At 42.7% G+C, this 27,056-nt stretch overlaps 1 protein-coding gene across 3 annotated transcripts in view; it reads left to right on the top strand.

Moving 5' to 3' along the window:
- The window catches only part of rbm33a (RNA binding motif protein 33a), a 236,255-nt gene that overhangs the window by 193,994 nt on the left and 15,205 nt on the right, over positions 1-27,056 (top strand). For 2 of the 3 annotated variants that reach the window (XM_068015013.1, XM_068015011.1), the window contains one exon: positions 15,500-15,688. In XM_068015013.1, coding sequence (XP_067871114.1) covers positions 15,500-15,688 — 189 coding nt within the window. Of the gene's footprint in view, positions 1-15,499; positions 15,689-21,886; positions 22,360-27,056 lie in introns of those variants that run through there. The other variant, XM_068015012.1, reaches the window with a different exon arrangement.

Genomic DNA, 27,056 nt, shown 5'->3' with positions numbered 1-27,056 from the left:
CCTGAAGAACCAAGACAGCATGGAGTGGGCTTTGCCATCAGAAACTCTTTGCTCAGCATGATAGAACTACCCTCAAATGGCTTGGAAAGCATACTGTCCATCCTACTGTTCACCGCCTCTGGTCTAGTACACCTACTCAGCATCTATGCTCCAACACTCTGCTCCCCACCTGAAGCTAAAGACCAGTTCTATGAGGAACTCCATAATATCATTAGTAGCATCCCCAAAACCGAACACCTATTCCTGCTGGGGGACTTTAATGCCAGGGTTGGGGCTGACCATGACTCATGGCCTTCCTGCCTTGGGCGCTTTGGCATTGGAAGGATGAATGAGAATGGACAGAGACTGCTTGAGTTGTGTACCTATCACAACCTCTGCATCACCAACTCATTCTTTCACACTAAACCCTGTCACCAAGTTTCTTGGAGGCACCCAAGATCACGTAGTTGGCACCAGCTGGACCTCATCGTCACAAGGCGAGCCTCTTTAAACAGTGTTCAAATCACACGCAGCTTCCACAGTGCGGACTGTGACACCGACCACTCCCTGGTGTGCAGCAAGGTTAGCCTCAAACCAAAGAAGCTGCATCACTCCAAGCAGAAGGGCTGCCCGCGCATCAACACTAGCAGAATTTCTCATCCACAGCTGTTACATAAGTTTCTAAATTCACTTGAAAAAGCCCTCCAAAACACTCCCACAGGGGATGCAGGGACCAAGTGGTCCCACATCAGAGACGCCATCTATGACTCAGCAATGACCACCTATGGCAATTGTGTGAAGCGGAATGCAGACTAGTTTCAATCTCACATTGAAGAGCTCGAACCTGTCATAGCCGCTAAGCGCATTGCACTGCTGAACTACAAGAAAGCCCCCAGCGAGTTAACATCCGTAGCACTTAAAGCTGCCAGAAGCGCTGCACAAAAAACAGCCAGGTGCTGCGCAAATGACTACTGGCAACACCTATGCAGTCATATTCAGCTGGCCTCTGACACAGGAAATATCAGAGGGATGTATGATGGCATTAAGAGAGCTTTTGGGCCAACCGTCAAGAAGATTGCCACCCTCAAATCTAAATCAGGGGACACAATCACTGACCAACGCAAACAAATGGACCGCTGGGTGGAACACTGCCTAGAACTGTACTCCAGGGAAAATGTTGTCACTGAGACTGCCCTCAATGCAACCCTGTCTCTGCCAGTCATGGATGAGCTGGACGAACAGCCAACAAAATCGGAACTTAGTGATGCCATTGATTCTCTAGCCAGCGGAAAAGCCCCTGGGAAGGACGGCATTACCCCTGAAATCATCAAGAGTGCCAAGCCTGCTATACTTTCAGCTCTGCATGAACTGCTTTGCCTGTGCTGGGATGAGGGAGCAGTACCATAGGACATGCACGATGCCAATATCATCACCCTCTATAAGAATAAGGGTGACCGCGGTGACTGCAACAACTACCGTGGAATCTCCCTGCTCAGCATAGTGGGGAAGGTCTTTTCTCGTGTCGCTTTAAACAGGCTCCAGAAGCTGGCTGAGCGTGTCTATCCTGAGGCACAGTGTGGCTTTCGAGCAGAGGGATCCACCATTGACATGCAGTTCTCGCTTCGTCAGCTACAGGAGAAATGCCCCTCTACGTTGCTTTCATTGATCTCACCAAAGCCTTTGACCTCGTCAGTAGAAGTGGTCTCTTCAGACTACTAGAAAAGATTGGATGTCCACCAAAGCTACTAAGTATCATCATCTCATTCCATGACAATATGAAAGGCACAACTCAGCATTGCGGCGCCTCATCAGACCCCTTTCCAATCCTGAGTGGCGTGAAACAGGGCTGTGTTCTAGCACCTACACTGTTTGGGATCTTCTTTTCCCTGCTGCTCTCACATGCATTCAAGTCCTCAGAAGAAGGAATTTTCCTCCACTCAAGATCAGGTGGCAGGTTGTTCAACCTTGCCCGTCTAAAAGCGAAGACCAAAGTACGAAAAGTCCTGATCAGGGAACTCCTCTTTGCTGACGATGCTGCATTAACATCTCACACTGAAGAGTGTCTGCAGAGACTCATCGACAGGTTTGCGGCTGTCTGCAATGAATTTCGCCTAACCATCAGCCTCAAGAAAAGGAACATCATGGGACAGGATGTCAGAAATGCCCCATCCATTAATATCGGCGATCACACTCTGGAAGTGGTTCAAGAGTTCACCTACCTAGCTCAACTATCACCAGTAACCTGTCTCTCGATGCAGAATTAAACAAGCGCATGGGAAAGGCTTCCTCTGCTATGTCCAGACTGGCCAAGAGAGTGTGGGAAAATGGCGCTCTGACACAGAACACAAAGGTTCAAGTGTATCAAGCCTGTGTCCTCAGTACCTTGCTCTATGGCAGCGAGGCCTGGACAACGTACGTCAGCCAAGAGCGACGTCTCAATTCATTCCATCTTCGCTGCCTCCAGAGAATCCTTGGCATCAGGTGGCAGGACCGTATCTCCAATACAGCAGTCCTCGAGGCGGCCAACATCCCCAGCATATACACCCTACTAAGCCAGCGGCGCCTGAGATGGCTTGGCCATGTGAGCCGCATGGAAGATGGCAGGATCCCCAAGGACACATTGTACAGCGAGCTCGTCACTGGTACCAGACCCACAGGCCGTCCATGGCTCCACTTTAAAGACGTCTGCAAACACAACATGAAGACGCAACAAGTCGTGGGAGTCAGTTGCCAGCGATCGCCAGAGCTGGTGGGCAACCATAAAGGCGGGGCTAAAGCGTGGCAAGTCGAAGAGACTTAGCAGTTGGCAGGAAAAAAGACAGAAGCGCAAGGAGAGAGCCAACTGTGTAACAGCCCTGACAACCAATTTTATCAGCAGCACCTGTGGAAGAGTCTGTCACTCTAGAATTGGCCTTTATAGCCACTCCAGGCGCTGCTCCACAAACCACTGACCACCTCCAGGCGCTTACCCATTGTTTCTCGAGACAAGGAGGCCAAAGGAAGAAATTGCCCCTAGTGGTAGGAGAATGGTGGGGATGTGGTAGGGAATTTGGGATTAATGTGGGATTAGTATAAATGGGTTGGTCGGCACAGACTCGTTGGGCTGAAGGGCCTGTTTCAGTGCTGTATCTCTCTATGACAGTCTCTCTCTGACAGAGTTCTAGATTCTCCCACAAGAGGAAACATCCTTTCCACATCCACCCCTTAGGATCTTATATGTTTCAATCAAGTTGCCTCTTACTCTTCTAAACTCCAGCGAATACGAGCCTAGCCTGTCCAACCTTTCCTCATAAGACAACACGCCAATTCCAGGTATTAGTCTAGTAAACCTTCCCTGAACTGCTTCCAATGCATTTACATCCTTCCTTAAATAAGGAGACCAATACTGTACACAGTACTCCAGATGTGGTCTCACCACTGCCCTGTATAGCTGAAGCATAACCTCCCTACTTTTGTATTCAATTCCGCTCGCAATAAATGATAACTTTCTGTTAGCTTTCCTAGTTACTTGCTGTACCTGCATACTAATCTTTTGTGATTCATGCAGTAGGACACCCAGATCCGTCTGCAAGGGGAGGCGGTGGCGTAGTGGTAATATCACTGGACTAGTATTCCAGAGCCCAGGCTAATGCTCTGGGGACATGGGTTTGAATCCCACCACAGCAGATGGTGAAATTTGGAATTAAAAGCTAGCCTAATGGTGACCATGAAGCCATTGTCGATTGTTGTAAAAACCCATCTGATTCACTAATGTCCTTGAGGGAAGGAAATCTGCTGTCCTTACTTACTGGCCTACATGTGACTCCAGACCCACATCAATGTGGTTGACTCTTAAATGCCCTCTGAAATGGCCTAGCTGGCCACTCAGTTCAAGGGCAATTTGGGATGGGCAATAAATACTGGTCTATCCAGCAACGCCCGCATCCCACAAACGAATTAAAAAAAAAAGTTTCAGAGCTCTGTAATCTCCCACCATTTTGATAATATGCTTTTTTATTCTTCCCGCCAAAATGGACAATTTCACATTTTCCCAAATTATATTCCATTTGCCAGATTTTTGCCCACTCACTTAACCTGCCTACATCCCTTTGTAGCCTCCTTATGTCTTCGCGACTTACTTTCCTACCTGTCTTTGTGTCATCAGCAAATTTAGCAACCATACCTTCGGCCCCTTCATCCAAGTCATTTATATAAATTATAAAAAGTTGAGGCCCCAGCACTGATCCCTGTGGCACACTACTCGTTTCATTTTGACAGCCAGAAAATGACCTAGTTATGCCTACTCTCTGTTTCGTAGTCAATCTTCTCTCCATGCCAAAATGTTACCCCCAACACCATGAGCTTTTATTTTTTGCAGTAACCTTTGATGTGGCACCTTATCAAATGCCTTCTGGAAACCTAAGTACAGTACATCCACCGGTTCCCCTTTATCCACAGCACATGTTACTTCTTCAAAGAACTCCAATAAATTAGTTAAATATAATTTCCTTTTCACAAAACCATGTTGACTGTGCCTGATTACCTTGAATTTTTCTAAGTACTCTGCTATAACGTCTTTAATAGCTTGTAACATTTTCCCTATGACAAATGTTAAGTGACTGGCCTGTAGTTTTCTGCTTCCTGTCTGTCTCCCTTTTTGAATAAAGGAGTTACATTCATTATTTTCCAATCTAATGGAGCCTTCCCCGAATCTAGGGAATTTTGGAAAATCGAAACCAACGCATCAACTACCTCGCTAGCCACTTCTTTTAAGACCCTAGGATGAAGTCCATCATGACTCAGGGACTTAACAGCCCACAGCTCTAACAATTTGCTCAGTACCATTTCCCTGATGATTGTAATTTTCTTGAATTCCTCCCTTCAATTTCCTGATTTACAGCTATTTCTGGGATGTTACTTGTATCCTGTATGGTGAAGACTGTTGCCAAATACCTGTTCAATTCACCTGTCGTCATCTTATTTTCCCTTATTAATTCCCCAGACTCATTTTATATAGGACCAATGTTCACTTTAACTTTTCTTTTCTAAATATCTACCTTACTACCTGTCTTTATATATTTCACGCCAGCTTTCTCTCATACTCTAATTTTTCTCTCCTATTAATCTTTTCGTAGTTCTTCGCTGCTTTTTATATTCTGCCCAATCTTCTGACCTGCCACCTATCTTTGCGCAATGATATGCTTTTTCTTTAAGTTTGATACCATCTTTAACTTTTGTAGTTAACCACAGATGGTGGGTCTTCCCCTTGGAATTTTTCTTTCTCATTGGAATGTATCTATTCTGTGTATTCTGAAATATCCCCTTAACTGTCTGCACTGCATCTCTATTGACCTATCTCTTAACCTGATTTGCCAGTTCTCTTTTACTAGCTCTGTTTTCATGCCCTCATAATTACCCTTATTGAAGTTTAAAATACTAGTCTTAGACCCACTCTTCTCTCGCTCAAACTGAATGTAAAATTCAATCATATGATCGCTGCTGCCTAGGGGTGCCTTCACTATGAGGTCATTTATTAATCCTATCTCGTTGCACAATACCAGGTCCAGTGTAGCCTGCTGTCTGGTTGGTTCCAGAATGTGGTGTTCTAAGAAACTATCCCAAAAACATTCTATGAACTCCTCATAGATATGTAGCCTATGAACTACCTTTGCCCATCTGAGTTTTTCCAATCTATATGTAGATTAAATTCCCCCTTGATTATCACCATGCCTTTCTGACAAACACCCAGTATTTCTTTTATATCCCATCCTACTCTGTGGTTACTGTTTTGGGGCCTGTACATCGCTCCCAGAAGTTACTTCTTGCCTTTGTCATTTCTCATCTCGACCCAAACTGCTTTTACATCCTAGTTTCCTGAACTTGGGTCACTCCTCTCTATTGTGCTAATACTATCATTAATTAACAGAGACATCCCTCCACCTTTTCCTAGCGTCCTGTCTTTCTTAAATGTCATGTACCCTTCAATATTCAAGTCCCAATCTATGCCACCCTTTTTTAAATTTGTTTATGAGGATGTGGGCATCGCTGGCCAGGCCAGCATTTAGTACAATCCCTAATTGACCATGAGAAGGTGGTGGGTGAGATGCCTTCTTGAACCGCTGCAGTCCATGTCGGGTAGGTACAGCCATGTCTCTGTAATGGCTGTCAGATCGTGCTTATTTATTTCTATTTGCTCTCAGTTCATCTGTTTTGTTTGGAGTGCTACGTGCATTCGATACAGAGACTTCAGTTTTGTCCTTTTATATATTTTTGTGCCCTCAACCTTATCTGCCGATTTACTCTTAGATTTGTATTCTCTGCCCCTTCCTGTCACAGTCTGCTTATCTTTTCCCATATTAATACCTTTCTCGCTTGCTTTATCTCTACTCTTCGATTTACTCAATCTTCTCCAATTTAATCCTTTCCCCCCCCCACTATTTAGTTTAAAACCCTCACTACTTCCCTAATTACGCGACTCGCTAGAACACCGGTCCCAGCATGGTTCAGATGTAGACTGTCCCAACGGTACAGCCCCCACTTTTCCCAGTATTGGTGCCAATGCCCCATGAACCAGAACCCAGTTCTACCACGCCAGTCTTTGAGCCACGCATTCATTTCTGTAACCTTATTTGTCCTACCCCAATTTTCACATGGCTCAGGTAATAATCCAGAGATGCTGACTGGACTCTCGCTCTTTGCTGCAGAGAACAGTGTCAATCCCCCTCACTATACTGTCCCCTGCTACCACTGCTTTCCTTTTTGCTTGCCCCCCACTTGAACAGCTTCCTGTACCATGGTGCCATGGTCAGTCTGCTCATCCACACTCTTGCCCATACAGGCTGCAAGAACCTTGAAGTTGTTGCTCAATTGCAAAGGCTGAGGCTCCTCCACTGTCACCTCAATCCCCTTACCTGCCTGACTCGCAGTCACACCCTCCTGTCCCTGACCACTGACCAAAATAGATGACCCGATCCTAAGGGGTATAACTGTCTTCTGGAACAAAGTGTTCAGGTAACTTTCCCCCTCCCTGATGCATTGCAGTGTCTACAGCTCGGCCTCCAGCTCAGTGTCTGTGAGCCGCACCTCCTCAAGCCGCAAACACTTACTACAGACGTGGTTCCCATGGATTGTTGTGGCCTCCAGGAGTCCCCTCTTACTGCAGCCACGGCACATCACCTGTCTTAACATCTTTATTGTGTTAATTAAATTAATTTTATTTTCTCAATTAATTTATAGTTCCCTTCCTTACTGAACTCCCTTCTTCATACTCTGCCCTCTAGCAGAACTCAATGCAGACCCAAGAGGGAAAAACCTACTTGACCTCATCCTCACCAATCTACCTGTCGCAGATACATCTGTCCACGACAGTATTGGTAGGAGTGACCACCACACAGTCCTTGTGGAGACAAAGTCCCTCACACTGAGGGTACCCCCCCCAATCATGTTGTGTGGCACGACCACCGTGCTAAATGGTATAGATCTTGAACAGATCTATCAGCTCAAAACTGGGCATCCATGGGGCGCTGTGGGCCATCAGCAGCAGCGGAATTGTGTTCAACCATAATCTGTAACCTCATGGCCCAGCATATCCCTCACTCTGCCATTACCATCAAGCCAGGAGACCAACCCTGGTTCAATGAAGAGTGCAGGAGGGCATGTCAGGAGCTGCACCAGGCATACCTAAAAATGAGGTGTCTGCCCGATGAAGCTACAACACAGGACTGCTTGCATGCCAAACAGTGGAAGCAGCATGCAATAGACAGAGTTAAGCGATCCCACAACCAATGGATCAGATCTAAGCTCTGCAGTCCTGCCACATCCAGTCATGAATGGTGGTGAAGAATTGAACAACTGACAGGAGGAGGAGGCTCCACAAACATCCCCATCTTCAACGATGGGGGAGCCCAGCGCGTCAGTGCAAAAGACAAGGCTGAAGCATTTGCATCCATTTTCAGCCAGAAGTGCCGAGTTGATGATCCATCTCCTCCTGAGGTCCCCAGCATAACAGATGCCAGTCTTCAGCCAATCTGATTCACTGCATGTGATATCAAGAAAAGGCTGAAGGCACTGGGTACTGCAAAGGCTTTGGGCCCTGACAACATTCCAGCACTAGTACTGAAGACCAGTGCTCCAGAACTGGCCGCACCCCTAGCCAAGCTGTTCCAGTACAGCCACAACACTGTCATCTACCCTGCAATGTGGAAAATTGCCCAGGTATGTCCTGTACACTAAAAGCAGGACAAATCCAACCTGGCCAATTACTTCCCTATCAGTCTACTCCCAATCGTCAGCAAAGTGATGGAAGGGGTCGTCAACAGTGCGATGAAGCGGCACTTACTTAGCAATAACCTGCTCAGTGACGCTCAGTTTGGGTTCTGCCGGGTCCACTCAGCTTCTGACCTCATTACAGCTTTGGTCCAAACTTGGACAAAAGAGCTGAACTCAAGAGGTGAGGTGCGAATGACTGCCCTGACGTCAAGGCAACATTTGACCGAGTATGGCATCAGTGAGCCCGAGCAAAACTGGGGTCAATGGGAATCAAGGGGAAACCTCTCTGCTGGTTGGAGTCATGTCTTGCACAAAGGAAGATGGTTGTGGTTGTTGGAGGTCGATCATCTGAGCTCCAGGACATCACTGCAGGAGTTCCTCAGGGTAGTGTCCTAGGCCCAACCATCTTCAGCTGCTTCATCAATGACCTTCCCTCCATCATAAGGTCAGAAGTGGGGATGTTCGCTGATGATTGCATAATGTTCAGCACCATTGAACGTTGTGCAATCGTCAGCGAACATCCCCACTTCTGACCTTATGATGGAGGGAAGGTCATTGATGAAAGCAGCTGAAGATGGTTGGGCCTAGGACACTATCCTGAGGAACTCATGCAGTGATGTCCTGGAGCTCAGATGATTGACCTCCAACAACCACACCGTCAAATACTGAAGCTGTCCATATCCATATGCAGCAAGACCTGGACACCATCCAGGATTCGGCTGATAAGTAGCAAGTAACATTCACGCCACAGAAGTGCCAGGCAATGACAATCTCAAACAAGAGAATCTAGCCATCTCCCCATGACATTCAATGGCATTACCATCGCTGAATCTCACACTATCAACATCCTGGGGTTTACCATTGACCAGAAACTGAACTGGACCAGCCAGAGAAATACTCAGGCTGCAAGAGCAGGGCAGAGGCTGGGAATTCTGCTGCGCGTAACTCACCTCTTGAGTCCCCAAAGCCTGTCCACCACCTATAAGGCACAAGTCAGGAGTGTGATGGATTACTCTCCACTTGCCTAGATGGGTGCAGCTCCAACAACACTCGAAGCTGAACACCATCCAGGACAAAGCAGCCTGCTTGATTGACACCCCATCCACCACCTTCAACATTCACTCCCTCCACTGTCGGCGTACAATGGCAGCAGCCTGCACCATATACAAGATGCACTGCAGCAACTCACCAAGGCTCCTTCGCCAGCACCTTCCAAACTTGCGACCTCTACCACCTAGAAGGACAAGGGCAGCAGATGCATGGGAACACTGCCACCACCTACAAAATCCCCCGCGAGCCACACACCATCCTGACTTGGAACTATAGGGTGGCACAGTGGTTAGCACCGCAGCCTCACAGCTCCAGTGACCCAGGTTCGGTTCTGGGTACTGCCTTTGCGGAGTTTGCAAGCTCTCCGTGACCGTGTGAGTTTCCACCGGGTGCTCTGGTTTCCTCCCACAGCCAAAGACTTGCAGGTTGATAGGTAAATTGGCCAATGTAAATTGCCCCTAGTGTAAGTAGGTGGTAGGAGAATGGTGGGGATGTGGTAGGGAATATGGGATTAATGTAGGATTAGTATAAATGGGTGGTTGTTGGTCAGCGCAGACTCGGTGGGCCGAAGGGCCTGTTTCAGTGCTCATCTCTCTATGACTCTATATCACTGTTGCTGGGTCAGAATCCTGGAACTCAATTCCGAACAGCACTGTTGGTGTACCTACACCCCAAGGACTGTAGCAGTTCAAGAATGCAGCTCACCACCACCTTCTCCAGGGCAATTAGGGATGGGCAATAAATGCTGTCCTAACCAGCGACACCCACATCCCCCGAACGAATAAAAAACAACATGCTGTATAAATGCAGGTTCTTTTGGTGTGGGCTAGTTATAAGCAAACCAGGCAAAGCACGGTTACCGGATATTAGTGAGACAGTTACATTTTATAACATTTCAGCTGCTTTCATGATCATTTTATCTGATGCTATCTTGTAAGTTATTAGATTAAATGAATTCAATTTCAAAACTTGTCGTGTTGAAATTTGAATTTCTGACTATTGGGTTGCTTGTCCAGTACTGTACCTGCTAACTTAACTTAATATATACTAGGGGTTAACCTGTAAGTCATGTTCTTGGTGCAAATCAAGACAGCAGCACAGGCACTTTTGAGTCATGGAAGGAATGAAAGACATTCTAGAAAATATTCTGATTGTTGCCAGAAGCCAAGACACTTGTAATGATTCTGCCATTGCACTGAAATTTCTGGCCTGTTGAGCCGACATTTACAGAAACATATTAACTATGATTGAATGCAAGCGTTCAATTATGTTCATTCCAAATGACAGTTGTGGCTGTTGAGCATTGTTAACAGGTTTCAAGGGGGGAATTGTATGCTGGCGGCAGGATCTTGACGTCCGGGGAAACCGACACCGAGATCCATGCATTGCCTCTTTTCTGGAAGGCCTGCTAAATTTAGTGCCAATTAGGCATTTAAGTGGACAGCAGAGGGCCTTCCATAGGATTTGGGTCCCTGTTGCCAGAAGTCCTGCCCTTGGAGAGCTGCTGGCCAATCAGAGGCCAGTGGCTGCAGCACCATTGTGGGGATGGTGGCTGCTGCTGGCGATGATCATCCTGGAGGCCAAGATTTGTTGCTGGACCCAAGCCTTAGGTTAGTCAGGGCGGGAGGGGTCTTGTGGGATGGGGATCACGGGGTGGGGGTCGTCAGCAAGGGCAGGGGAGGTGCCCCCCCCCCTTTCCCAATACTGCGTCTCTTGTTCAGGCACCATGTGCCTTTGAATGAGGCCCCCCCCCCCCCCCCCCCACCCACCCAGAGCTGGGAAGCAGCCTGCACGGTTTTTCATGTCGTGCTTCCCGTGCGGCGACAGGGCTTCCTGCCGCACAGGTAAATGCGGCTGTGGCAGGAAGAGGCCCTTAATTGCAGGTTAGTTACCAAGTTAAGGGCCTCAATTGGCAGCAGGGTAGGAAGCCGGTTCACTGGCCTTTCCGCCCCAGTCTAAATTTCATCGGGGACCCCCAAAACCATCCCACCCTTCAGGAAAAGAAATCTGCTGTCCTTACCTGGTCTGGCCTACAGGTGACTCCTGCAATGTGGTTGATTCTTAAAATGTCCTCTGAAATGACCACTCAGTTCAAGGGCAGTTTTGGATGGGCAATAAATGCTGGCCTAGCCAGCGACACCCACATCCCATGAACGAATAATAGCCCCTCCCCCTTTTCCCCCTGATTTTATGCTCTCCCTGTCTACAAACTCGCAATGGGGGAGAGCATAAAATTCCTTCCCCCCGCCCCGCCCCAAATCTCTTGCCTTGGCTATTGGAATCAGTGATGTACGTCTCAACATTTTTGCAGCTTTTTCTCCAGTCATCGTCAATTACCACATCTAGATAATCTTCAACATAGATCATTTTTCTGAATCTCATGCAGAGCATGTATTTTAGCATGCCCACCTTAAGCCTATGGCTGAGAAAAATCTCTAGTCTAGTTTGTTGCTTAGGTCTTATTTGAGAATTGAACTTGTCAATTTAACTGTCCTTGTTAGAAGCCCTGTTTTGATGACAAGGCCTGAATAATTAACATATCCTGATGTTCCAGGTTTTTCTTTACCAAATTCCTTGTGGTCTGCCACAAATTTGGTTTCGGGAAGCCTAAGTTTTCATCAGACCTGGTTTCAATGGATACAGACCCCTTTGTCTGCTGAAAATATTCCAACATATCACTGCTTTGTAATTGTTTTTTGTTCTCTGGATGTGGGCAAGGCTGCAATTATTTTCCATTTCCAGTTGCTCTGAGAAGGGTCGGGTGGGCTACCTTGAAGTAATGATTCGCTCTCAATAGTTTTTGCTAGAGAATTCCAGGATTTTGATTCTGTGATTATGAAGGCGCATGACATTATATCCCAAGTTGGGATGGTGTGTGACTTGACAGAGAACTTTGAGATGTTATTTTCATGATCTTGCTATTTTTTTTTGTCTATAAAGTAATATTCCTCATAAGGATGATTTTTACAAACTCTGAAGCAGGGAAATTGCTGTGGTCGTGGGAATAAGTCAAAACATGTGGACTCCATTCCATCTGAAGTAGCTTAACAAGCTACCCAGTTGTTAACAGTTGTTACAAAGTTCATTAATAAAATTGATCTAACCTTTTGGCAATGTGCCAAGCATCATATTATAAGACTAAGGCTATATCTCAGCCCATTCGACTAGTTTAAAAATAAAAGGCCATGGGATCTAGGGGAATGTAGCAAGCTGGGTACAAAATTGGCTCAGTGGCAGGAATGAAAGGATAATTAGTAACGGGTGTTTTTGTGACTGGAAGGCTTTTTCCAGTGGGATTCCGCGGGGCTTAGTACTGGGTCCCCTGCTTTTTGTGTTTAATAATGATTTGGATGTAAATGTAGGAGGAATGATCAAGAAGTTTGCAGACGTCACAAAAATTGGCCTCATTGTTGATAGCGAGGAGGATAGCTGTAGACTGCAGGAAGATATCAATGGATTGGTCAGGTGGGTATACAAGTGGCAAATGGAATTTAACCCAGAGAAGTGTGAGCTGATGCATTTGGGGAGGTCAAACAAGGCAAAGGAATACACAATAAATGGGAGGATGCTGAAAGGTGTAGATGAAGTGAGGGACCTTGGACTGCATGTCCACCTCCCTGAAACTAGCAGGACAGGTCGATAAGGTGGTTAAGAATGCATATGGAATCCTTTTTCGTTATTAGCCGAGGCATAGAATAAAAGAGTAGGGAGGTTATGCTGTGACTATATAAAACATTAGTTAGGCCACAGCTTGAGTACTGTGTGCAGTTCTGGTCACCTCATTACAGAAAGAATGTAATTGCACTAGAGAAGGTACAGAGGAGATTTATGAGAAAGTTGCCAGGGCTGGAAAATTGGATAGGCTGGGGTTGTTCTCCTTGGAACAGAGGAGCTGCTGAGGGGAGATTTGATTGAGATGTACAAAATTGTGAGAGGCCTGGATAGATTGGATGGCAAGGGCCTATTTATCTTAGCAGAAAAGGCCGTGACTCAGAGGCATAGCTTTAAAGTGATTGGTAGAAGGATTAGAGGGAAGATGAGGAAATATTTTTTCACCCAGAGGGTGGTGGGGGTCTGGAACTCACTGCCTAAAAGGGCTGTCGAGGCAGAAAACCTCATCTTAATTAAAAGAGGCTTGGATGCGCACCTGAAGTGCTGTAACCTGCAGGGCTACAGACCAAATGCTGGAAAATGGTATTAGACTGGGTGGCCTTTTTTCAGCCGGCACAGACACGATGGGCCAAGTGACCTCTTTCTTTGCCGTAAATGTTATGATTCTATGACGCTGTAAAATCCTCCACATGAACTGGTGTCCAGGTTAGGAGAACTGCCCCCCAGATTAATCAAGCAATAGCCTTATAGAGTCATACTTGACAGAATAAATCAAATCACAAGATTGCAGATTTCTCCATCACCATCCCTGGATGTACCCAGTCTCAGTAACAGGACATATTCACGAGAGGTGAGAGCACAGTGGCATACTGTCAGGTGGGAGTGGCCCTGGGAATCCTCAACATTGTCTACAGACCTAATGAAGACTCATGGCTTCAGGTCAAACAAGGTCACCACTGCTGATCACCACCTCCTGCAGCACCCCTCCCCCTCACCTGTTCAATCAACACTCACCATATTGAGCATTATTTGGAAGATGCTCGGAGGAAAGCAAGGGTACAATATATATTCTGGGTAGGGGACTTCAATGTCCACCAGTAAAAATAGCAAATTATTACTGTCACTGAGCTGGCTGTCTCCTGTAGGGCATATCTACCAGTCTATGCTCGCATCAGTTGATGCAGGAACCAACGCGAGGAAGTCGGCTCATGAATATACCTGTTGCAGACATGTGTGGCTGTGATAGCATTAGCACTCCTTGTGAAGGCTTAAGTTTCATTTCCATTATCAGGATATCCTCCATCATGTAGTGTGGTGAACCACCATGCTAAGTGGCATAGACTAAGGATAGAGTTAGCAGCCTAAAACTTGGCATCTGTGAGGTACTGTGAGCCATCAGACACAGCAGAATTGTAAGCCATCACAAAAACCAGGAGACTAATCCTGTTTCATTGTGTGCCAGAAGCAGTGCCAGACATACCTTACAATGAAGTACAAAATTAGTGCAACTACTACATTGATCCTCGATAACTTTCCATCTTGGGCTGAAAAGGGGCAGGTAACATTTACACTACATAAACGCCAAGGATTGACCATTCCCGGGATCCAGACCTTGTTCTTTACAATAATATAAAAGCAAAATACTGCGGATGCTGGAAATCTGAAACAAAAACAAGAAATGCTGGATTCACTCAGCAGGTCTGGCAGCATCTGTGGAAAGAGAAGCAGAGTTAACGTTTCGGGTCAGTGACCCTTCTTCGGAACTCTTGTTCTTGTTCTTTACAAGTTCATTTGAACTCGAATAGTGTGTGATCTTGCGTTCTTTAATAAGTTCGATAAGGTTAGCATTTCATATCAATCTGCAGTGAGTAAATTTGATGGTTGACATTAGGACAGAGTGTTTGGAACATGCCCCAAATTTTTGACATTGTTACATTTTTTCCATCTCCGGAGATCAAGGTTCCTACAGTTTACCTTTCACTAAATACTTCTCTGTAGAAAAATATCATTGACTTTTGTGGAAATTTGTTTTTCTGTGCAAACTGAATCGAGATGTTAGTTCACCTTGCTAAGTTAATTAAGAACTGCCAAGAAAGGTAAAAGCTCACTTTATGTATTGCCACCTCGTGGATTGTTATGCAAAGATTTATCTCATAGTCTTTACATCCAACCTTTTTTAGCTAATAGTGTCAGTGCAAGTCTTCAAATATTTTAAATGTTCCCAAATTATTATGCAGCAATGTTCCTTTCGTTTTGAGTTTTTCTTTTCCTTGGCTATAATTTCAACACAAAACCAGTATTTAAGCAAAATAGTGCATCAGTAGCCTTGTCATTTCTTTGGTAGAGGCAAATAAATTCATTCTTGTGCGCGTAGATTAGAGCTTTGCTTTTTAAATATTGCTGTCGGTTTGAAAGTACACTGATTCATGAATTCAGGGCTCATAGTTAGTTGTTAAATATGGAGTATAGCAGCTTTAAAAGTATAATATCTTAAACTGTAGTTTCACACAGTAGATGTTGCTGTGAAGCCATTATATGATGCACAAGTTTTGAGCCACAAACTGACACCCCAAGGACAAAATAAATTGGCTGAGTGTTGTGTTCTCTGCAGGTCATTATGCAGGGGCGCGGCATAGCATTATCAGGCCAGATGGGCCGAGGACGCATGATGCAACATAAACAGAATCTGCGAGTGGTGGAATGCAGACCTCAACCATGTGTGGTGTCAATTGAAGGGCTTTCTTCTTCAACCACTGATTTCCAGTTGAAAAACCTGCTGATGTCAGTTGGACCTATTCAGGTAGGTGACCCCTTGCATGCATTTTTTAGCACACAAATTATTGTAAGGCTTTTTTTGATCAATTTCAATCTAAACTGTTCTGTTTAATCCAGGAATCTAAAGTTCTATTGATAATTTTTATAATTGGTAAATATTACCTTGTTGGATTAAATGGTAATGAGTGGTCATTATCAAATGAAATTATAGCATCTTCTAGTATATTTCATGATATGCAAGATTTGCATTAGCATACAGCTTTTTACATTGATTGCAGTTTTCTCTAATGCACAGATGGCAGTGGCTTGTCCTAGCTTGTCACCCTCATTGACAGAGGTGTCTGATTTGGACGTGGATTGCTGTGCATCACCCAAATTCCGCTCAATAATTTCCCTTAATTCTTTGCACTCTCCTTTGTCTTGCAGTTTTTGCCCTTGGTTACCTTTTCAGCTCAACAGGCTTCTTGGGTAGTTCTGTAGTTCATATTGTGTTTAGAAAAAATATATACAGTTCCTGCTATAACCAGTAAAGCTTTTATATTGTAAAGTGCATTTAAAAGTAAATAGACCAAATCTTGGCAGAACATTTAGCATATTTGAAATGCATTAATATTTGTTTTTGTTATCTTCAATATACTATGGAGTACAACCAGTTAGGCTGCATTTATACTCAGTATAATGCCAGTGTGAAGCAGCATCGCTTTGCACTAATGCTAATAGTCTGTAGTGTAAATCTGGAATAGTGGCCTGACCTAATTCTAAAGTAAAACAAAACAACACTCTTTCCCCATCCCCGTCTCCTACAACTGAGTTTCACTCTACTTTGCCCCAACGTTTTGTTGGACTCGAACTCTAAACGGGGAACTTATTTTTACAATCAATCTATTGCTCACTTGACAAACGCTTCCACCAAGTCTTGGTGCCTACTTTATTCATATTCCCTCTCCCTTTTCCTCCTCTCCTCCCCTTCCCTCTCTGTTTTACAACATTTTCTCCATTAAATCTGTTCTATAAATGTAAGTTGTTGTGCCTCTTGTTAAATGAATATTTTAAGAACACTCCAGTATCATGTAAATGCTATATAAATGCAAAAATGAAAATACTGTAGATGCTGTAAATCTGAAATAAAAATAAACAGCGTTGGAAATATTTCAGCCAGGCAGCATCTGTGGAGAGAGCAAGGTAGGGTTAATGTTTCAGATCTACTGACACTTCATCAGAACCCCATGTGGAATTAATCGGAGCCAGAGACAGTTGTTGAGAAAAGAGATGTGGCTATGAGTGAGTTTTAACAAATACAGTGTAAATGCAAGTTGTTAAGTGAATGCTTGAGGAAAATTTCAGAATCATTACATACTCAGATTAAATTAATTAAATTAAAAAATGAACACATTTTATACCAGTTAACAGTTAGTTTGAAAAAGGAATGTTGTGACGGACCTAATGCATTGATACTGTAGGCGGGTCACGTTCTCTAACTGAAACAAGGGTGAACAAATTATATGGATTCTCAGATATCAATTTCATTCCCATTCTACCAAGCCTTCAGATGAGCCCCATGATACCCTAATAGGTCCAAATTTCAGTTAGTAATTTTTTTCTACAGTTTTTTTGAACCTGGTTTCTGCCAATTAATCTTAAAAAGCTGGATGCACTTGGATATAGATAGTAACTTGAAAATATTTTACAGGCTTGTCCTGGAAAAATTTTAGGCATAGTTAGATGAACTGCAAAAAAAAAAGGAAGAATCTATTGTGTTCCAGATTGAGAACTCCAGATAGATGGGCTGATTTTTTTTTTTCCTTTTACATTTTAAGTGGCATATTAAAGAAGAATTGACAGAAATGACTAACAAAAACAGGTGCCTTGGGCAGTTGGGTCTGATAGTTGGATGGGGGCACGAAGAATTGAAGAAAATGTATTGGGTTGTCAATGGGAAATAGATGTCCTCTGGGTCATGTATGCTTCAGCAATTCTGATTTAGTAGCAGTGGTTAATTGTGTACACAATTCAGAATTCTAGGCAATAAGCTTAATTCGATGGAGGTCTACTGGCAGGAGAAGCAGTGTGTGCTTTGCTGCAGGAATTCTCTGGACTTCTGAGATCAATACAAAATGTTGATGTGCAGCTGCAACAACTGTTCCTGGCTTAAACATGAAAGTCTGGCTTGTATCTCAGCATTGTTTCTGCTACTGTTCTAGCAATAATCTTCATCCTGTAATATCCATGAGCTGCTGTCATTGGATAATGTTATCTGACAGGTCTGCTTGGTTTAGAGCTGCTCTTCTGACAAATGGACTATGATTCTGTATTCGTCAACAATGTTTGTTATCTGGGTCAAAGTTGAGTAATTTCTTAATTATATAACAGGATGAGCCGGTCAAGAAGGATATTTGGGATACTGTCCCAAAAACACATTTCACCGAGGCGAGCCAAGTTTTTCTGAGAGTTACTTGTACCATTGCATCATTACTCTCTCTGAAGGTTTAAATGTGCCCTTCCAGTTCACAATTCAATTTCAAAGAAATCTTAATGCAGTCCCCACCGCATACACCATCGTCACTTATCATGGACAGCTGCCAATATCAGGCTGGCCAGCCATTTGTCCACCATTGGTGTGATGACACAGCTTCAAACATATTAAATACGGATTTTACGGTGGGACAGTTGACGAGCAGTGGAGGACTTTCAAAGCAATTTTTCAAAGTGCTCAGCAAAAGTATATTCCAGTGAAAAGGAAGGACTGGAAGAATAGGGATAATCTGCCAAAGCAGCATGAAACTAGAAGATTGGGAAAACTTTAAAGGTCAACAGAAAGCTACAAAAAGAGCTATAAAGAAAAGTAAGATGGAACATGAGAAAAAACTAGCACAGAATATAAAGACAGATAGCAAAAGTTTCTATAAATATATAAAACGAAAAAGAGTGGCTAAAGTAAACGTTGGTCCTTTAGAGGATGAGAAGGGGAATTTAGTTATGGGATATGATGAAATGGCCGAGGCATTGAACAGGTATTTTGTATCGGTCTTCACAGTGGAGGACATTAATAACATGCCAGTAATTGACAAAGAGACGAACGTAGGTGAGGACCTGGAAACAATCATTATTACGGAAGAGGTAGTGTTGGGCAAGCTAATGGAGCTAAGGATTGATAAGTCTCCTGGCCCTGATGAAATGCATCCCAGGGTACTAAAAGAGATGGCGGGAGAAATAGCAGGTGCACTGACGGTAATTTTCCAAAATTCGCTGGACTCTGGGGTAGTCCCAGTTGATTGGAAAACAGCAGATGTGACGCCACTGTTTAAAAAGGGAGGTAGACAAAAGATGGGGAATTATAGACAGATTAGCTTAACCTCTGTAGTGGGGAAGATGCTTGAGTCTATTATCAAGGAAGAAATAGCAGGGCATCTCGATAGAAATTGTCCCGTTGGGCAGACGCAGCATGGGTTCATGAAGGGCAGGTCATGCTTGACAAATCTTTTGGAATTCTATGATGACGTTACGAGCAAGGTGGACAATGGGGACCCAGTGGAAGTGGTGTACCTAGATTTCCAAAAGGCCTTCGACAAGGTGCCGCACAAGAGGCTGCTGCATAAGATAAGGATGCATGGCGTCAGGGGTAAAGTATTAGCATGGATAGAGGATTGGTTGACTAACAGGAAGCAGAGAGTGGGGATAAATGAGCGCTATTCTGGTTGGCAATCAGTCACTAGTGGTGTGCCTCAGGGATCGGTGTTGGAACCTCAATTATTTACAATTTATATAGATGATTTGGAGTTGGGGACCACGTGTAGGGTGTCAAAGTTTGCAGATGACACTAAGATGAGTGGCAGAGCAAAGTGTGCAGATGACTGTGAAACTTTGCAGAGGAACATAGATACATTGAGTGAGTGGGCAAAGGTCTGGCAGATGGAATACAATGTTAATAAATGTGAAGTCATCCATTTCGGTAGGAGTAACAGTAAAAAGGATTATTACTTGAATGGTAAAAAGTTGCAGCATGCTGCTATGCAGAGGGACCTAGGTGTCCTTGTGCATGAATCGCAGAAGGTTGGTCTGCAGGTACAGCAAGTAATTAGGAAGGCAAATGGAATTTTGTCCTTCATTGCTAAAGGGATTGAGTTTAAAAGCAGAGAGGTTATGTTGCAGCTGTATAAGGTACTGGTGAGGCCGCACCTGGAGTACTGTGTGCAGTTTAGGTCTCCTTACTTGAGAAAGGATATACTGGCACTGGAGAGGGTGCAGAGGAGGTTCACTAGGTTGATTCCGGAGTTGAGGGGGTTGGCTTATGAGGAGAGACTGAGTAGATTGGGATTATATTCATTGGAGTTCAGAAGAATGAGGGGGGATCTTATAGAAACATATAAAATCATGAAGGGAATAGATAAGATACAAGTAGAGAGGATGTTTCCACTGGCAGGTGAAGCTAGGACAAGAGGGCATAGCCTCAAGATTAGAGGGAGCAGATTTAGGACTGAATTAAGAAGGAACTTCTTCACCCAGAGGGTTGTTAATCTATGGAATTCCTTGCCCGGTGAAGTAGTTGACGCTTCTTCAGTAAACGTCTTTAAAGCTAAGGTAGATATCTTTTTGAACAATAAAGGAATTAAGGGATACGGTGGGAGCGCGGGTAAGTGAATCTGAGTCCACGAAAAGATCAGCCATGATCTTATTGAATGGCGGAGCAGGCTCGAGGGGCCGGATGGCCTACTCCTGCTCCTAGTTCTTATGATCTTATGAAATACTCTGACTATTTTATGCAGTTTACTACTTACCTGTTTTTTAAAAGTCTTTTTTTTTAATGGCTGCATCCAATCAACATTTCAGTTTGCAACATAAACAGACAGATGTTCGAACCGCAGATGCATAAATAAGTTACAAGGCATTGTTGCTTATGTTGGCCTGATCTCATGTTAATGTATTAGCTGATTGAAGCTGCTCCAATCAGCTGCTGCGTTTAATGTGAGATCGGGTCAACCTCTGCGACAGGTTCTTGGTTCATTCAGATGGATTTACTGGTCACCGTGATAGTTGGCAAGAATAGTGTATTTACCTTTGAACGGTGGGGATAAACAAGCCAAGCTATTTAAAAGACTTTTTATTAAGTGACCCAAAGAAGCTTTCAGAAAATGTTGCAATTTTACATAAAGAAAAATGAGCTTCCTTTAGATACTGCGTTTCAATTCCTTAGCACTTCTCAAAGTGCTTCACTGGCCAGTGACTTACTTTTGAAGTGTAATCACAGATTTATATAGGCAAATAAATAAATGAACACATTGTTAGGCAGACTAACATTATTGATGGGTCAATATGGTGGCCCATACATACACTGCTAAAGAGCCATAAAACTCAATCACATAGTTAATTGCTAACTAGTTTTTTGGGTTTTTTAAAATTACTTTTTCCTATCTGTAACTTGATTCTTAATTATTCCTCCTTCAGACAAAGAATAGTTTGGCAACATTCACTCTGAACTCATAGATGAAAAATGGCCTTTGAATTATGTATTGAGAGAGGAGAGAACTAAAAGTGAGCATTTTCTGTACTTATCAAGACTATATTTTTTAGAAAGGTAATCCTGAAATTTATCTGAAGCAGGCTAACAAAAAAAATCTGTTTTTGCCTTTGTCACCCAACCACACACTCAAGAAAGAGAATCAATTTCAAACTATATATATTTATTAATATAAAAGCAAAATACTGCGGATGCTGGAAATCTGAAATAAGAACAAGAAATGCTGGAAATACTCAGCAGGTCTGGCAGCATCTGTGGAGAGAGAAGCAGAGTTAATGTTTTGGGTCAGTGACCCTTCTTCGGAACTGATATATATATTTATTTCCCTTTTAAAATAATATCCAATTTATATTGCCAGTATTGATTTTCAGCAAAACTTGTCAGCATGCCTTGCATGCAAAATTGTTCATTTTAATATTTTAAAAGTTAAAATTTTCAGTTATTGTTGTTTGTGTTTGTGTCTTAAACCACCTGTGACTAATTTGCAAAATGACTCAAGTATAACTAAAAATTACCTGATTGAGAATGCTCAAAAGTACAAAGTAATAAGCTTTTTTAAAAAAAATTGATGCTTTTTTATTAGGCGACACCTGTATGAAGTGGATTTCTCCACAATGTAAAAACTCCGTTTAAAGTATTCGACAGAGGATTGCATGAATAAAGCCACCGTTTTCTTTATTAAATCTTATTTGAATATTTTTGTTTCAGACCCCAGTTCTTTTTATTTTGATCGTTGCATGTGATCAGCCTTTTACAGTACTCTTCAGACCAGTGGACATTACTTATTTCATAATCTACAAATTTAAGCACTAGATATGTCTTTGGAGAAAGGTCAAGAAGTTGGAACTTTGTTCTGCACGTCATGCAACCAATGGAGCTGATGTGATCAAGACTGAGGAATTTATACAGTGGTGAAATCCGAGCACATTTGCGCAGCATGAGGTCTGAACTTGTGAAGGCCAGTGGTAATTTCTGCTGGACACATTTTTCCCCAGTGTTTATAGGAATCTGTTTTAATTCCTGCTTTTTTTGTGTGTGAGCACTACACATAGTTTCCTTTGTTGCAGTGACTGCATCATCCAGTTAATCTGTTAATTGTGAAATAAGTCCCTGATATTCATTCATTAGTGTTGGTTGTTGGTTGATCTGCCCATGAATTAAACAGTGAATTCAGTTTTAACAAATAAATTCAGCATTTGTATTTAAACTAATTAATGAAATATCTGCATTATCCAGAGTTAAAATGCCAATTATTGAGAGTAGTTCTTGATGCATTTTTTCCAGTGAAGGGATATCTAATGAACATTAACATTCAAAATTGCTTGCAAAATGAAAATCATTTTATGTTTGGTGTGTGTGTGTGAGGCATCTACTGCAGTTGGATTGTTACAGGTTTCTATTTGGCATGCCACGATGTTTTGGATTAAAATATGCCTGTGTGCACCAGATATAGTGAAATGGTTTATCATTCTTGATAATTGTGTTTATGACTTGCTGCAACTATCATATGGGACACCATATCCCATTATGTTCTCATTGTTCATTGCTATGAGGAGCTGGCAAGAAAGAGGCGTTGAGGTCTCGGGCAGATTAGCCATGATATTGAATGGCGGGGTAGGCTTGAGGGGCTGAATGGCCTACTCCTATTTCTTATGTTCAGGTCCTTTTAAAATGACCTAACTACTTAGACGTTTACAATATGAGGCCATTCAGCCCATCCTGTCTGCACTGATTCTTGGTTAGAGCAGTCATAAAACTGATTCCACTGCCCTGCACATACCCCACAGCCTATTGTCTTCAAATGTTTGTCTACTATTCCCTTTAAAGGTACAATACCTCAACTATCTCAGTGGCAAGGCATTCCATTTTCAGCTTTCCTTTTCCAGAAAGATGTTTTTCCTTACCCCTCGCCTCACACTCTTCATGACTATTTTAAATGGTTGACATCTCATTACTGATTCTCCAACTAGAAGAATAGTTCTTTCTCTATTCATCCTATCAAAATCCTTCATAATTTTCAAACCTATATCTCCCAGCATTCTCTGCTACAATGAAAATAGTCCCAATGAAGAAACAAAAATGAATAAACATGCGTTTATATAGACATGCCAAAATGCTTCACAGCCAATGTTTTAGAGGTGTAGCCACTATTGTGTAAGCAAACGCAGCAGCCATTTTATGTACAGTCATGTCCCACAAATAGCAATGAGTTAAATGACTAACTAATCTGTTGGATGAGAGATGAATGTCAGCCAGGACATCAGCTCTTCTTCAAATAGTGCTATTGGATCTTTTACATCCACTCACAGACAAATTTATGCTTGCTAATTACCTACTCACTGACCAGTTAAAATAGTTTTTCCCAGGTTATGTCATCAAAACCCCTCAATGAGCAGCTAAGAAAAGAGCCTCAGTTTCTCTTGTCTCTAATAACTCAAGGTTCTCATTCTTAGTACCATCTCAGTGAATCTCTATTGCATCTTCTTTGGTATTAAAACAAGATACCCCAAATCAGACACTATATTCTAACAGCAGCCAAACCAATGATTTTTCTAGTTTTAACGGTGCTACATTGCTTTTGTACTTTATAAACCTATTTATAAAACAAGGAGCCAATTGTTTTTTTAACTGCTTTATCAACATGTCCTCCCATTTTTAAAGATGTTACTGATGCACCGTGATAGCAGTGTGCACCATCTACAAGATGCACTGCAGCAACTCACCAAGGCTCCTTCGACAGCCCCTTCCAAACCTGCGACCTTGACAACCTAGAAGGACAAGGGCAGTAGATGCATGGGAACATCACCACCTGCACGTTCCCCTCCAAGTCGCACACCATCCTGACTTGGAACTATATCGCCGTTCCTTCACTATCGCTGGGTCAATATCCTGGAACTCTTTCTCTAACAACATTGTTGGTGTACCTACACCCCAAGGACTGCCGCGGTTCAAGAAGGCAGCTCACCACCACCTTCTCAAGGGCAATTATGGATGGGCAATAAATGCTGGCCTAGCCAGCGACGCCCATATACCCCAAACGAGTAAAAAAAAATTATATATCTGATGTCTTAAGTCTCTTTCTACTTTTATGATTTAGTGCACATGATCTCTACTGCGTTTAACCTTCTGAAATTAATCACCCTGTGTTTCTTATGTTAAAATTAATTTCACGTATCTACTCAACTCACTAATCTGTCTTCCTGAAACTCTTGATAGTCCTAAAGTAGTTAACAGAGCTCTTTATTTTTGTGTCCTGTATATCCAAATCAGTCATTTTCGATGTTCCTTAGCTTTCCTTAACTCACTTTGTTCTTCTCTTCTACCTATTTCTGATGATGAGTATAGCCGAGGTTGTTGATAGAGGTCAGAAATGAGATAGCAGAGGCTGAGTGCAATTTTCAGCCCTCAAATATGCAGAATTATACATTTTGAGGAGAGAGTAGCCAGCGAAATGAAAGACTTGATAAATGGGTGACGTTAAACTAGTTAGTGAGTAAACTCAAGTCCATAAATAAGTATAAAATTAGTGAACATTTGTAAATGCATGGGTTAATGAAGGACATTAGTTAAGAACTTATTAAAGACAAATTATTTGAAAAATGTGCTGAGTATTTTCAAGATGTAACTGAGTGGATGGGTGAGGGAAATGGAGTAAATGTATTGTACTTTTTTTAAAAGGTTATTCAGTAAACTATTAGAGAAAAAGGAGAGTTGGGGTAAATGGGTGTCGAAAAGAGAAATGGTTTGGTAGTGGTTTACTCCAGGAGTCAATGTTGGGTCACTTCTGTTCTTGGGTTGCAGGGGCTGGTGGGTGGTGGGGGTGCCGTGTGTGTATGCGGAACACAATCTCAAATTTTGCTGCCACTGCAAAATTAAGAGATCTGGCAAGCAATGAGGGGGACTGTAAAAGAGCTAAGGAGGACAGCTCGATTAGCAGAATGGACAGACATGTGATAGATGCAATTTATTTTGGATAAGCATGAGAAATTTTGGGAGGAAAAGCAATAAGTGGAAGTATACAGTCAATGTAAAGATGCTAAGGGTATAGCTGAACAAGAGACTTTGGAGTTTGAATACTTTATTCCCTGAAAGTCCAATAGGGGCACAGAGCAAATGAGTAACAAAGTAATATGTTCATATAAAACATTGGTTAGACCACAATTTGGAGGTACTGTGTGCAGTTTTGGGTCCCCAATTATATGAAGCAGTGTTGTCCAATAGAAATTGCTGACAAACCACAGATGGAATATGCACAAATTTTAGTAGAACACACGATACAGGTAAATGTACTTTACATGTATATTTGCTTAACAAACATTACCACCATTCAGTGTGAAAATTTGTGGTCTTGCTGTTTCACCAAAGTTTGGTATTCTGCTGTGAATTTACCAGATACAGTACATCTTAGTTGAACTTCTCGGGTTTTGTTCAGCAGTTGTGAGCAGCACTTTGATTTTATTAGAGTAATTGCTGAGAACGTCGACTCAGAATGAGACCTGCCCTTCTGTCCATCCAGAGCCTGGTTCGGTATCCCTTGCCCTTTGGCATGATATGCCCTATTGAAGCTGCTTGTTATTGTTGGGGCTGGCTTTTTTCTGACTTGGAATGATTATTCCGATTGGTCAAGCTGACCACAGTGCAAGCTCCCCTCTCCATACAATGTTGCTGATGTTTCCATGGTGCTGAAGTTTAGCGTTTGCACTTGTGTTACACCATTTTAGCCAATAAGAGCTATTCAATGAAGTAAAAGTGCACACAATGATCAAAAAACACTTGCACACTGCTTTTCATCTCATGAACAAAAATACTAAAGTACACATGCTTATGCTATATGATTTGAGTATTGAAATCACATGGCCAAGGATGCTGTATGTTGCTCATTGTTATTTTCTAATGCAGTTTGCCATATCTGGAATCTCCATTAGGCACATGTACCTAGTGCCTAATGTATTGGACGACACTATTACAAAGGCTGAAAAGTCCATAGTATAGCACAGATTCACCCAGGATCGTGTTTTAGCTCGGAAACTATAGTTTTGAGGAGAGATGTGATCCTGGGACTATTTCCAGTGGGCAGAGAAGGCCGAGGCGATTTAATAGATGCTTTTTACAATCATGAAAAGTTTTGATGAGGTAAATTGGGAAGGACTGCTTCCTCTGGAGCATTAGTGATGAAAGGTCATCAATTTAAAAATTGTCACCACGAGGAGAGATTTCTTCAGAGGGTTGTTGGAACATAGAATGCTTTGCCAGAGGGTGCGGCTTAGGCAGTGTTCAGGGAAAATTTTATAGATATTGGTAGCAGAGCATGATGCGGGGCTGTGGGCAGAATGTGGGGCAGAGGGATTAGCTTTGGATTACTCTGAGGCAGTATTGTCACAATTGGCCAAATAGCCTTGTTCTGTGCTCTAAACTTCTATGGTTCTATGGTATTCTCGCTGTGAAGTCATTTATAATTTGAAGTTCCTTGTTTTGAAATTACCCGATGATCTGAATTTTTTTAAGCATTTTGTTCCTTTGTTATTTAATTTGAATTACTGGATAATTCAAATTTTTCATGCAAGAAAACACATTGCATTATTTAAGAATAGCTTGTACTTGATGCTTTTTTTAAAGGAACACTTCATTTTTGCTTTACTCCCTTTTCTCTCTTTCTATTTTCCTTCTTTCTCTCTATCCCTCTTCTATTTTCAGTGTTACCCTAATTAGGAGTGAATATGCACAGGAACAGCAATATTTGGGTTTCTGCCAGGATTTGTTCAAGGGACAGATAACACCAATATTTCCAGTTAGGTAGGACGTGTGGTGTGTAACTTCATCAAAGGAAGCTGATTGCTGAATTTTATGGTGAATAATTTACCTTTTAATTTATGTTTGC

This window comes from Heterodontus francisci, chromosome 2, assembly GCF_036365525.1.
Source record: "Heterodontus francisci isolate sHetFra1 chromosome 2, sHetFra1.hap1, whole genome shotgun sequence".
Taxonomy (NCBI): Eukaryota; Metazoa; Chordata; class Chondrichthyes; order Heterodontiformes; family Heterodontidae; genus Heterodontus; species Heterodontus francisci.
The sequence above is the reverse complement of the archived record's forward strand: the minus strand, read 5'-3'. Positions and strand labels throughout refer to the sequence as shown.